Raw genomic sequence first — 14,413 nt, 5'->3', positions numbered from 1 at the left:
TAGTACTTTCTTCTATCTAAAGTCATTAAGCACCATTTTTAATAAGATACCATATGTCTTCTCTGAGTTCATAACTCAGTCATCTAGGCACACCTGAATTTATTTTTGATTCCTGTTTTTTGGTTATATCTTCACATAGCTATGTGGCACACTCTCTAGACCAAATTCTATATGAAAATTCCTGCGAGGTGTCTTTTTATCTCCTACAGCTGTTATTCATTTTTGTTTGTAACCTAAATACATTTTATGGGCTCTTTCTAATACATATTAGTAGATTCACTGTAAGAAAGGTAATGGTTGTAGGTGGAAAACTTAAGCCTAGCAAATTAAAAATAAGATAAATACATTTAATGGAAATATTCTAGCTATACAGAATGTTTAATATTTGGAAATTGAATCTTGTGGGAGGGTATTTTTCTAAGAAGACAGTGATTTCTTAGCAAACAGATCTTTCACTTTTCAGGTGGAAAATCAACGAACTGGGAAGGAGGTATTCGTGTGCCAGGGCTTCTCCGTTGGCCTGGAGTGATACAGGCTGGTGCCTATATAGATGAGCCAACAAGCAACATGGATGTATTTCCTACCGTAGTCAAACTTGCTGAGGCACAGTTACCCTCTGACAGGTATGCTCTGTAGTTATGTCTGTTTTAGAGAAAGTCTCATGAGTGTTTTATAGTTTCTAGTGATGTCTATTAAGATAGAGGGGAGAATTAAAAGAAAAGTCTAGATTTTAAAAGCATTTTTTCGTCATTACTTCCAGTAGTGTGTCTCTTTTCATATTGACATACTCATATATTTTACAGAAATGCTGTACATAAGTACAACTTAACTTGCAGAACATGTACCAAGCAACAAGCAGAAAAGAGAATACCACCAAGAGCAACATACTGTCAAATCAGGCCTAGAATTATTTACTAAAGACAGAAATAAATGTGTTAAAAATGGCTCTGTTCTGCATGAGTGAACGTGGTAGAAAAAGGAACTGCGAGTGTAAATTATTTTAAACTTTACAACTCAACATGGGTCTGCTTAGTATAGCAAAACACAACAAATGCCAGCTAAGCTTTTCCCCCAGGCTTTTTTGTTCTTTACCGAGTTAGTGAAAATAATCCCTTATAGAGTTTTTCACCCTGATAAAGAAAACCCACTGATCTCTAAATTTCCTAAGATGCTTTATTGACACTCCTACATCCCTGTACCTTGTCTTGTTCAGGAGATATGCAGTCTCAGCAGCAAGGTGCCTCCACCTAAACTCTGTTGCCATCCAAATCCAGCAAGTGGAGAAACCTGCTGATATGCATATGCTTTGAATGCATCTACCATACACAAACAGCTTTTTGAGCACAAAGCATCCAGAATCCACCTGGGTAAAACCAGTGGTGAGCAGAGACACTCTGCTAATGATGATTCACTGAGTGCTTGAAGGAAATGGCAGGGCAGGACATGTGTGAGACATGAAAAATTAGTCAGGCTTGCCCTGAGAGATTCCCTACAAGCAGTAACTCTGTCGATCCTGAGCAGTTCACATTATTCTTAAAGTGGGCAGATCTTATGCACTTTGTTTTCATATTACCTGAGTGAAGACTAAGCACCAATGTTTTATTTTGATCTCTTTGATAGAAATCACAGTATACTTGTGAAACTTCCGCTTCCAAGTTGCTCCACTCTGATTCTTCTTTGTAGACCAGATGCTATTGTTACTGCTTCATGGGAGGTCATGGACTACTTTGAAGTATTTTTGATCCGGCAGCTGAATTCCTATCACTTAATTTAATTCTCCCTGAGAAATAAGAGAAATGACTACGATTAGGATTAAGTCATTGTGAGGAAGCAGATTAAAAAGAAAAGGAGGAGGTGCTCCTCATTAAAGAAGAAAAATAAGTAATCAGTAATAAGTCTTACATATTCCCCTCAAACCATCAGTTGTGGGAATGCAAGAGTATTGGAGACATATTACCGGAGACAACCTTTTCCCCATCAACAGGCTGTAGAACAGAAAGTGTACAATAGACATAGATCTGTCCTGCTCTCAACTTGATAGTGAACAAGACTGCAGGGGCTAGACAACAGTGCATTACTCAGGCAAGAAAACACCACAAATTAAAGGTGGGAAAGGCTTTAATTCAAGAGACCCCCACAGACAGGGATGCACCAAAAAGCAAAATTATCGGACAGCATAGCTTTAGGCATTCCAGGATGTTTTCCTGCCACATCCTTTGAGAAGAGTCCTACTCAGAATGGTGCTGTGGTATACAATTGCTCCAAGAATTTCATAGTCATATAGAGCTTGCAGCTTAAAAAAGGGAAGTTAGTATCTGTCTTGTAGTAGTTACACTATACGTGAAAAGAATTTTACATGGTAATGAAAGTGAATGTAGACATTAATACTTTTAAAGTTTCAAAAGTTTTTGTGAGATGTTGCTCAAAATTCTTGAAAAATAATTACCTGCTAATCTGTGTATCAGAAAAAGTAATTTCCTATAAAACATCTTGTAAAACTGGTAATTCAAACCAGGTCAAAAATGCAGATTATGATTTCTCCCTTGCCAGCTGATTCCAGAAGTTCAAAGGCTTAATATATGGAAACATTTAAATTCCTTGCTTATTTTATAACTCAATTTTTATGTAAAATGACTGACTTCTTCAAAGCATGATCAAAATTTTCCAGCAGCACAAACATGTATTTAAACATAGTTCAATTTCAACTTTGAAATGACTACTTCTGTCTTAAATTCTGACATTCACAATTTGCTGGACAGAATTCTTCCCATTACTTCCCTGGATGCTAACACAGCACAGCATACATTTCCCTTGTTTTAGGGTTATTTTGACCAGACTGCTCCCAAACACCTTCAGCAAGTATATTGGCAGAATGTGTTGTGGCAATTTACTCACATATGTCTGGTCACTTTCTCAGGAAAAAAAAAAAAAAAAAAAGGTTTAGGAAACAACTATTCCAATGGCAAAATATAAAATCAGCGTTTCATTAAATAATTTAAAAATAAAAGGTGAAGAGCACCTGAAGGTGTTTCTCATAATTGACCATCTGGAAGTAACCATACAAATTTATTTTTTAAAGCAGAGGAAATGCAGAGTTATAGTGTCTTCTCAGTACAGTGAGGTTTGTGTTATTCTTCTGATTTTGATGCTTTCTTAATCAGAATTATTGATGGACATGATCTGATGCCCTTACTTCAAGGAAAAGTTACCCGATCCAAGCATGAATTTCTCTTCCATTACTGTAATGCATATTTAAATGCAGTGCGCTGGCATCCAGGAAACAGTAAGTGTACTTACCTGTTCACATTTTAAATATTTCATGTAATTTTTATTGCAGCTTGAAAAGAACCAGAAAAGAGCTTTGAGCTATAGTAACAAATAAATAGTTTAAAATATCTAGCCTTTTTCCTTCTTTCTCACTTTTTTTTTTTTTTTGCTAGAATGCCCCTATTCACCATTTTACTGTTAGACATTATGATAGATTGCTGCTAAGCATTAATGTTGCATATCAATACAATACTGAGATCTGTGGTATCTGAAACTGTTGGTGTTTTTGTTTTGTTTTGGTTTGATTTTTTAACTTGCCCGAGAGAGAGTCTGTGTTGCGGAATGAAGTAGTCAAAGTCAATTGTTACATCTTCCTAAAAATGTACAAGTAATAGAATGGTTTGCTAAATAACAGTACAAGTATGATATCAGCATGGCTATTTCTGTTCTTGGGATAGCAAAGTACAGTAGAATCTCTGAGTCAAAGTCATAATTATCCAATAAATGGAGTATTACAGGGTCCCTTTTCATGCTCTGTATGAATAATATAATTCCACTTTGTAGGACAAGGAAAAAAACATTTCCCACTGATTTGCTCCTTTTTAACTAACAGCTCACTGTTTCTATTAGCAACTTCCACATTAACCAAAGCATGTTTCCCTTTCTATAAAAAACATCTGTGCTGAATGAAGTCAAACACATATTTGTCTTATCTCAGTTGACACTCAAAGTCACGACTTGTGTTACAGCTTCAAAATGATGATCCAAGACAAGCATTGGTGGAACATTTTTTTGATTTAAGTACCCTGGGAAATCTTGTGCTTAATAGTTACTGTACAAACTTAAAATGAGTTGAAAACATAGTCTTCTTGGTCACCTGTGGGATGACTCTCTACCTGTCTTGGACTTTAAACTAGAAAAAAGGAAAAAATTACACATAACGTTCATCTTCCACTTCTGTGCATATATATTTTACATTTGATATTAATAAATAATCATAAGGAAGAACCAAGCAATCGGAAGATGTCGCTATCTAGTACCATTTTAAATCTGAGGTTGGATGAAATTATTCTGTGCCATGATGAGAGAAGTAGGAAGAACTCCACAGAGGCAGAGAAGCTGTTTATCTCAAACAGACACTCATGCAAGATGAAGTACCCCTTGTCTGAGGAAAGTTCAGCTTTGTTGTTCAGTGAAGGGGAGTTTAATGGGAAATGAAGGAGAGCAATGATGAGGGACTAGTCTATCCTGTTTACTTGAGGGACAACAATGTAGATTGTGATTCTCCCTTTATCCTTTCTCCACAGCAATGAAAAGAGAAAGCCCACTCAGAACCTGGCAATAACATTTGCATGATACTGGGTTATTTTTTGCATTGAAGGTTGTCATGGTTTAACCACAGCTGACAACTAAGCACCATCCAGCCACTTGCTCACTCCCTCCTTGTGAGATGGGGGAGACAATCAAAAGGGAAAAAGTGAGAAAACTCTTCGGTTGAGATAAAGGTAGTTTAATAGTTAAAGAAAAAGCTGCACACACAAGCAAAGCGAAATAAGGAATTCATGCACTACTTCCTACGAGCAGGCCGGTGTTTAGCCATCTCAAGGAAAGCCAGGCTCCATCAAGTTTAACGATTACTGGGGGAGGTAAATGCCATCTCTCTGAATATGCCCTTTTTCCTTCTTCTTCACACAGTTTTATACACTAAGCATGATATCACATGGTATGGAGTATCCCTTTGGCCACTCGAGTCAGCTGTCGCAGCTGTGTCACCTCCCAACTTCTTGTGAACCTGCAGATTCCTCACTGGTGGGGAGCTGTGAGAAGCAGAAAAAGCCTTGACTCTCTGTAATATTGAAAACATCCCTGTATTATCAACACTGTTTTCAGAACAAATCCAAAACACAGCCCCATATGAGCTACTGTGAAGTAAATTAACTCCATCCCCTCCAAACCAGCACAAGGGGTTTTTGATATACTACTTTGTCAGCTACATTGTGATATGAGAATAGGCAACAGCCGGGTATTCCTCTCTACTGTCTTTTATACCAGTCCCCTGTGGGTGCTCAGCACCTTCTTCTTTCTTACTTGTCCAATCTCAAATCTTCAAAAATGCCTTTTCCATGAAGATAATGCAATCATATTTGTAAAGATATTTGGTGCAGTCAGCTAAAGCTTTGCACCTGTTTATCTCTCTCCTATGTGTTATTGTTGTATAGAGGTAAATATACTTGCATTACAGCTGTATGCACCTGATGCTATCCGCATTGCTGTGGGTACTGTATGGTTGTTCTTTCTTCTGAGATCTCAGCAGCTCTATATGAAGCCACTGATAACTTCAAAGTGCATTATATTGCTAGTTAGACTATTATTGTCTTCTAGCCTCCCACTACAGCTCATGCTTTACAGCTCATCTCAGAGTCCATCCACAGTTACTATTTCTGCTACTATTAGATGATATTTTAGGATGTGAAAATGAGCACAAGTAAAACAGAAATATAATGCAAATGCAATGCTTTTTTTTTTTTTTGCCTTTTTTTTTTTTTTTTTTGGTCTGGAGAAGCAATTTCTTTAAACATTTAGTTCAAAATTTTACAGAACTTTGGCCTAGCAGCAAAGAGCTAAATTAGAAGTATCCTATAGCAACAGTTCATTCCCTATTCTTGCAAATACATCCAAGAAAGTGAATGAGGCCATTTTCATTAAAGACAGACTAGAAAGCTTGAAAGCTGTGCAACTTTAACGTGACCTCAGCATGCTACTATTATCAGTTTATCAGTTACAAGGCTGTAAGTCTTCGGAGTTTGGGTATAGACTGATCACCATTCCTAACTCTACATGTATTCTATGCCTAACACACTTTATGGCCAAAATATGTACCACATTTATCTGTGAGCACACACATTTTCCAGTATCCAGAAATGACTGTAGGACCTCTCATCTTTTAGTTGCATCTCGCCAGTAACTGTAGTCAGGCAAATAGCACTTAGTTCATGGCAGTCCACCAGGAGCAGATATTTAATACTCTAAAGATAGCCTTGAAGAGGTAGTATTCCTTATCTAAGAAAAATCAGGCAATTATTTTAGAAATGTAATTAAGGAACACTTGTCTGTCTGTGTACAATAAATGATCTTTTACACCAGGAAATACTTGTGCTGTTCTTGATCTGTGTTCCCCAGATAATTAATTAGTTTGACTACAGCTACTTTGGAATTGTGTAAAAACATACTACCTGCAGATTATACCTCTACATATGGGTCAAATGCTGACTAGCATTGCCTCCCTCTAGACCTGAGGTTTAGCGGAAGAAAGCATGACAGTGTGACATGATTAATCCCAGATACATTCAGCATCTTCTGCACTGCTCTGCTGATGGCGCCTTATTAGAAGGACCCAATTGTCCAACTAGTCTGAGATGTTATAGTCTGCTGATCCCTTCATTAAATGTGTTACTTCTATTAATTTTAAAGATGCACTTTTTGAAGAACAAATAAGCAGCAGCCAGAAATTCAGAGAAGAGAAAGCCTACAACTGTTAAGGAAAATGTTATTTATTTATTTGTTAACTAAAGTACAATCCATTCTAAATAAAGGGCAAAGGTGTGTATATTGCATATGTGCACTTATTAATGCATAAATTGTCATATTTATTTTCTAGGAAGTCTTAGTTTGCATCTTGCCTTCAGCTTGCATATTCCCCTGGGTTTTTTTAGACACTCAAAGTGTAGCATTAGCTTTGATGCTAAGGAAAAAATGCATATACCAGGAAGTGAGAGGGAAGATATGTTCTGCTTAGCCATTTGGTTCCTTGTTGCCTTCATCACTTCACAGTTCCCTCAGTAAGTTTATTTTTACCACTGCTATGCTTCAGTTTGAAAAACCTTTATTTAGTTTAATTTTTGATTCTTAGGCTACATATATGAAACAGGTACATTTAGTGTATGTTTATTTTATAGTACATGCACACCTTGCTTGCAAGCTTCTAGAGTCTGACTTAAGCAGGTGTGTTTTTCACATCATTCAGGGAAGGTCAGAAACTTCAGTGTGAACAATTACCATTTTACATTTATATATTTAGAGGCTAAGCATTCCTCACAACCAAATCAATACACATCTTCATTAAAACATAGTAGTTAGGTCAGTTAATGCATTCACAATATACTTTCCTCTTCATCAGCCCTTTAAAGAAGCATTTAGAGGATATGTACTAAATAGTGCTCTTCTCAACCAACAATTCAAAATTTAAACTTTGTCCTTTCTAGAGAGACGTGAAGAAAAGAATCTCTCTTTCTTCTACTTTCCTCTTCTTTCTTAGCCACAGAAAATTAGCTAACACTGTTTTTTTCTTCATCTCTCTTTGATTCACTAACATTTAGTCTGATAATAAAAAATAATGCACCTTATTCTTCACATTCTGAATTTAAAATGGAATGAAATATAATATCAGGCAATTTTCTTTCTCTTGATTCACGTCTCACTCTCACAGACACGTGCATACTAACACTGGCTGTAAGTGCCTTGGGAACAACCAAGGTATACAGTCCTAGTCCTTGGAGGATGATTTCCTGTTATTTTGAAACCTCGTAAATATGTGAAATTTAATTGATCCTTTAAAAATACAGAGAGGAAGACATGCCAAAACAGTGTCAGCAAAGTACTGTGGTTTCCCATTATCAATGCTTATTTATTCTGCACGGCTGCCTAGTATACGATATAAGTACTAATATACAAAAGCAACACCCTTAAAAAAAAAAAAAAACTGAAACAAAAAAACCCGAAGATTTTCTTTTTGCCTAGTAAAGTGTAATCATTTAGTATTTTTAATCATTAAACATTTACATTTAAAACAAAGAAAGTGTAGGATCTGCTTTTACTCTCTTGAGCTGAGCCACTCAAAGTTTTATGTGGCTTTATGTTAGTTGTGTATGTCACATTATGCTTTGGCCTATTTAAAGTCAGATGACATGTTCATCTGCTAGTGCAAGCAGACCAGTACTTGCGTATTTGCTCGAGTTATAATTTGGCATAACTGAGTACTAAAAAACTATTAAGAGCTCTGTCTTCAGAACATTACCAGCATATGAATCAATACTATTAAAAATGCATTGCTATGACAACTTCATTATAGAGAATTCATCAGATACAGAGCAAATCTACAGTTGAATGGAACTATTGCATCTTTCAGACTCTTCTGATTGTGTGCAAAATTTTCACTTGATAAGGGGGAAATATATTGTAATCCTGTGCAATAAACATTGAGAAATGTAATGCCGTACAATCTGTACTATAAAGAAATAAATAATGTTCACAGTATTTTGGTACTACTGATAAAAATATACTAATGTTTCTCATAAATGCTAGAGTGACTTTACTAGCAGCTCTTCACCTTTTCTATTTCAAAATGGATTTCATTATTTAGTGGAAAATGTCATTCAGTAAACACAAGAAAAAGAGACTTGCAATGGCAAGTTAAATTGAAGCACACTAGACAATAGAACCAAACTAGCTATTCATGCAAGTATAATGACTTCTAAAGACAGTAGAACTTCACTGAAAAACTTTACACAGAAATTTTCCACTTTGCCTCACTTAACAAATAAGATACATTTCAATTAGTTTTTATTTTGAGTGTCTTGTGTGTTGTGATATACTCCAATTACTGAAAATAGTTAAGTGAAATTCAACCACCAGGGATTCTTTCTATATTATGACAGAATTCATAGCTATTCTGATTCCTGGATGTTGCAATGTCCTCCAGCATCCAGCTCTCTTCAAAATTTCATGAAACATATTTTGTTATTTGGCTAGGGATTACAGGATCTTCCCAGTCATGCATTTAGCCTTTTCTGCAGTTGCAGCTGTTACAGGATAAAAACAAACAAAAAAAGAACACAAGAGAAATATATTCTGTTTTGCAGTTTTCGGACAGGCTACGTAGGATAAATTTACAGAATAGTGGGTTTTTTTAAGAGGTACCTGCAGGTTTAGTTAGACTAAAGACCTTCAAATCATAATAAAGAGAGGACAGAGCAGGAAAAATCTGCTCAGAAGGGCCATTTTGTAGCAACTTCTGGTTGCAAGTACAGCCTTTCTTGTGAAAAGGGATTAAAATATTACCTGTTTCTGAAGAAATAAAAATAATAAGAAGAATACCTTGCACTTTTCCATACCTCTCCAAAGGATTATGATGTGCATGTCTTAAGGGCTAATAAGGGTTACCTTATTAAGAGAGTTTGCATTATTTACAATGCCATTTTTTGTAATATCGCATTGAGTTTTAACAGTTAAAAACTGTAAACTGAATTTGTCTGCTTAAAGAATGCTAACTTGTGAACACAAAATTATCCTGAGAGAATACAGGAGATGGAATCTAGGCAGGTAGCAAAATCTGGGAAACCGTTATGAAGCTCTATAAAACCAGCTTAAAACTTTTTTCTACAGTCTCAATGTAAGGGTAGATGAGGCTAGTGATTGTCACTAGCAAATGGAAATGCGTTAATTCGTATGTGAGAGATATTTTGGAGTGTAAGTGGTGACAATATACTTCTATTTGAAAATACTTTCTCGTTCAGTTCTCTGAAAGCATTTAAAAAACACAGAATCACAGAATCATAGAACAGTTTATGTTGGAAGGGACCTGAAAGATCATCTAGTTCTAATCCCTATGCCATGGGCAGGGACATCTTCCACTAGACCAGGTTGCTCAGAGCCCTGTCCAAACTGGGCTTGAACACTCCCAGAGATGGGGCATCCACAGCTTCTCTGGGCAGCCTGTTCAAGTGCCTCACCACCCTCATGGTGAAGAATTTCTTCTGTCTATCTAATCAAAATCTGTCCTCTTTCAGTTTAAAGCCATTACCCTTGTTCTGTCACTACAGGCTCTTGTAAAAAGCCTCTCCTGCTTTCTTGTACACTCCCTTTAGGTACTGGAAAGCTACTATAAATTCTCGCTGGAGCTTCCTCTTCTCCAGACTGAGCAACCACAACTCTCTCAGCCTGTCCTCATAGGAGAGGTGTTCCAGCCCTCTGATCATGTTAGTGGCCTCCTCTGGACCCACTCGAACAAATTCATGTCCCTCTTATGTTGGGGACCCCAGAACTGACTGCAGTTCTCCAGGTGGGGTCTAATAGAGCAGATGCTACTTTTGATGCAGCCCAGAATATGTTTGCCTTTCTGGGATGGAAGCACTCTACTGCTGGATCATGTTGAGCCACTCATCAACCAACAACTCCCAAGTCCTTGGGCGCAGGGCTGCTATCAATTCATTTTCCACCCAGCCTGTAACTGCGCTTGGGATTTTCCCAATCCAGGTGCACGACCTTGCACTTGGCCTTGCTGTGAGGTTCATGAGGTTCACATGGGCCTGCTGCTCAAGCCTGTCCAGGTGCCTCTGAATGGTGACATAATCAAACATCCACAAAGTAAATATACAGTTCTGTTTTCTCTGACATTCATATTATTAGAGATATCTCTAAGTGTTTGATATGTTAAACATATATCTTCATATTGCTTCTATTTTATTAATATAAACAAGAAATTTCAATTCATGCATTCTCTGAAGCCTCATTAATGGTTTTCTACTCTCTTTCTCATTACCTTCTTAGTAATAGGAGAGAATTTTTTTTGTTGTGCTTTTTGCCATATGGTAAATTAATACTATCGTAGCATCATACGTAAACCGTGGGATGTGCTTTTCATACCCAGTAGACCCACTGGCAGAACCCATACCCTTGTCTAGCTTTTTCCTGTTCTTTTGCTTGCTTCCCTCAGGAGCTTTTTCCATTTATGGTTTACTTGCCTTATCTGTGGTGAACAAAGGACTTAGAGGATGCTGTTACAGATTAGTAAGGATTCATATTGACCCTGAGAATGCCAGCAATTACAGTTACGTTCTTTCATTGCTTAACAAAATACAAAGGAAGGTAAATTTGATAGAAGTTTGATACAGGACTTTCCTCTTTTGCACAGCATCTTCAAAGGGAGAGATAATAACCACCATGCAACTATAACTGCCATCACTGAAACATTTTGTTTTCTGACAAAGAAATACCTTTTTAAAATGAAATCTTATAGTACTAAACCTTTTATCTTTTCTCAGAAAAGAGCAGATGGGAAAGGACAATAAAGAAAAGATAAACATTTGAAGGAGTAAGATTTTCTAGCTAGAAAGAATAGGCCTCTTTAGTCATAAAAAAATTGATGTAGGAACAATTTTGTCTCAGAGAGCCATTCCCCCAGTGAAACACTGGTAAATATCCTTTGACACTGACATTATACACGCAGACTTTCAGTGATTGTATCAGAGTACTTTTTCTTCATATTAAAATAGCAACCATAACATACTGGTCTATTGAATCCAAGATATCCTGACCTAAATTAGTAATGTTCTTAGTGAACAGAAAAAGGTTGACAGGTTTCAGTGATCATATAAAGGCAAAGGCATTTAAAGTAACTAAGTCAGTATTATTTAAACTTCAACTTGAATGGCTTGCTGTCAGATATTGTGTCATGCACTTGTGACAGTACAAAAGAAAAATCTTACGGATTTTTTTTCAGTATACTCCACAGCTACCACTCAAATTGTAAAAAAAATCTAAGTTAAAACAACCATCTGATAATTTTTTAACTATTTATAAATTTAGCAATAGTCAAAACAAATATAAATAACAACTACTACATAAAAGAGTAGATTAAAAATTCACTTCGCTTTCAAAAATGAATTTCAGCTTACCAAGTAACATAAAAAGTGGGTCTTTAACAATTTCTGGAGCATTACACTTCCAAAAATAGCTTTAGTTCAGTGTTGGATTTGAGCCTGCAGCATTCTGCATGTTACATTCGGAACATAGCGCTGATTCATCCTGATTTTAAAATCAGATTCAAATGGCATATGTTGTCTTAGGCGATGTTCTTTAAGGGAAGTAGGTGATGCATGCACAACCCACATAGAGTATTCTGTGTGCCACAACCTCTAACATCCTATTACTCCTAGAAAATAAAGAAAAATATTTGATTATTAGAGAAATTCCCTGGAAACATGACTGTCAAGAGCAAGATGACTTCTCAGTATGCCATATAAAACCATGCCATGAAAGGCAGAAAATATAGAAGAAAACAGTGGGTGCTCGGAGGGTGGGTGTACTTGGACTATATTATGCTGGAGGCCCGTGTGCATCTGTGGATGATGTGCAGTCTGTACCTTGTAGTTGCTTCTGATTATAAGTCCTGGTCAGTACTTCAGAAAGACAACACAACCAGAAGTATTCAGTAAGCAGCGTACATGGCCTTAGCCTGAGAAAAGATCACATCCCAGTACCAACAGTCACCTTTCAGTTGATTTCAGAGCTTTTTATGGGGACTCAAAATATTAGAGGGCACATAGCACATTACATTTTTCAAGTATTTTTACATTAAGACATCCAGAGTTTCTTAACACTGAAACCCAGCTTTTAAAATTTCTTTTCTGTTTTGCTGTTCTTAATAGGGAAATTTTGTAGACGGATTTGTGTAAAAGCTTTTAGAAACTAAAGGAGACTGCATTTCAGTATTTTTTTATCATAGGTTTTTCATTGACCTCTTAGTAGAAATTCAAAGTCCATGAGGTAGCATAGAACAATCTCCTACAGATTGTGACATTTTAAAAATTTATTCAAAGTTTTACCCCAACTTTATTGAAAATAATTTTTCGGCTGCAGTTCAGTCATGTTCAGCAGAATAATAAATTTAATCCATTTATTTTTATTGAATACATGGTCTCCTGGATGTGGGACTAGTGTAAATATTTGTGAAACTCACTCACTCACTCACTCACTCACTCACTCACTCACTCACTCACTCCTCTTCAATGTTAGCATTTTAAAGTAAAATAGGTTTCTGCTGTTCATAGTAGGAGAGGGAAGTTAGAAATCATGGTGCAGTCACAACATTAAAAGTCAACAAGACCATAAAACCCCCATAAAAATCATGATACTTTAGCACTTAGAATTAGCACTAGTGCAATAAAGAAATGCTGACACTTTTAGTACTAGGAAATGTTAGTCATCCATAAGATAATATTGTCATTACCAAGTGAGTGCTAATTTTTCATTTACAACCTTTTACCTGTCCATTTTACATTAATTTTAAAATTACATAACATCACAGAAGCAAGGTTCTCAGTCATCTAACTCGCTCAGTGAGAAGAATAGAGTCTTCAAGACTCAGTAGAGTCTTCAAGATTAACTTATGTTATCTGGGCTCACTTCAATGCCATAGGATGTTGTGCAGGCAGGTTTTCAGTCCATAGTGCTGATCTAACCATATGGACCTGTTCAGTGACAAGCAGAGATCGAATCTCAGTTCTAAAAGCATTATAGTTACCTTAGCTTCGGTTCATAGCCTTGATAGCAAAACTGCCTAGCCAGCAAACCTTTATAGTTTAGGCTCAACAATGTCTTGATCTACTGTGCTGCTGCTGATTCAAAACCAAATGTAATTATCTACTCTAGGCCTTCTTTATAGAATTGTCATTTTGGAAGTTTTGAGCTGATCCGAATATTTTTCTTTTTCTTCCGAACTCCCCCTCCCAGTTCCAAACTCTAAATACTTTATATCTTCCAAAAGCCAACACGATTAATTAATAATTTTGTGGAGCTGCTAAAACACTACCATGATATATATATACACAAAGTTAATTAGAGAGAGGAAATAGCAAAGTATAAATGGGCTCATGAAGATTTTGAACCTAGCGCTACAAAAGTATGTGGTAGAAATGCTGAACAAGACTTCGTGAGTGAGTAAATAAATCTACCTGAGTGAAGGATCACTTGTTCTCTAAAAATAGTATCTTAACACTCCTTGGAATTTCTTTTGAATAATTTTTTCTCCAATTCTAAAATGCTGTGGAAAAAATTGAAATTAGGACTCATTAGTTCCACATGGCCACAGTATCTTAGAACTGTAAATCCTGTAGTGCCACTAGGAACTAGGTCCACTCTTTTTCATACAGCGGATCATAAGGGCACTTCTATCCACTTCTTTACTTGTTCTTTGTCTTTCAGATTATCCCAACATTCAGCCTAGAAAGTGGGGATTTGTTGCAACTACATTGCTGTTTGCTTTTAATCAGCTGTTAATTTTTTGTCCTAGCCGTGATTAAATTATACT

At 36.4% G+C, this 14,413-nt stretch overlaps 1 protein-coding gene across 30 annotated transcripts in view; it reads left to right on the top strand.

The window, feature by feature from the left end:
• The window catches only part of LOC102091366 (steroid sulfatase), a 110,317-nt gene that overhangs the window by 76,301 nt on the left and 19,603 nt on the right, over nucleotides 1–14,413 (top strand). For 27 of the 30 annotated variants that reach the window (XM_065074007.1, XM_065073997.1, XM_065073940.1 and 24 more), the window contains 2 exons: nucleotides 464–623; nucleotides 3,162–3,283. The exons of 1 other annotated variant lie outside the window; for it this stretch is intronic. In XM_065074007.1, the coding sequence (XP_064930079.1) occupies nucleotides 464–623; nucleotides 3,162–3,283 (282 nt within the window). Of the gene's footprint in view, nucleotides 1–463; nucleotides 624–3,161; nucleotides 3,284–4,962; nucleotides 5,786–14,413 lie in introns of those variants that run through there. 2 more of the 30 variants (XM_065074054.1, XM_065074075.1) reach the window with 2 other exon arrangements.

The sequence above is a fragment of the Columba livia genome, chromosome 1 (genome assembly GCF_036013475.1).
Source record: "Columba livia isolate bColLiv1 breed racing homer chromosome 1, bColLiv1.pat.W.v2, whole genome shotgun sequence".
NCBI lineage: Eukaryota > Metazoa > Chordata > Aves > Columbiformes > Columbidae > Columba > Columba livia.
This window is presented reverse-complemented; position numbering and strand designations above follow the sequence as displayed.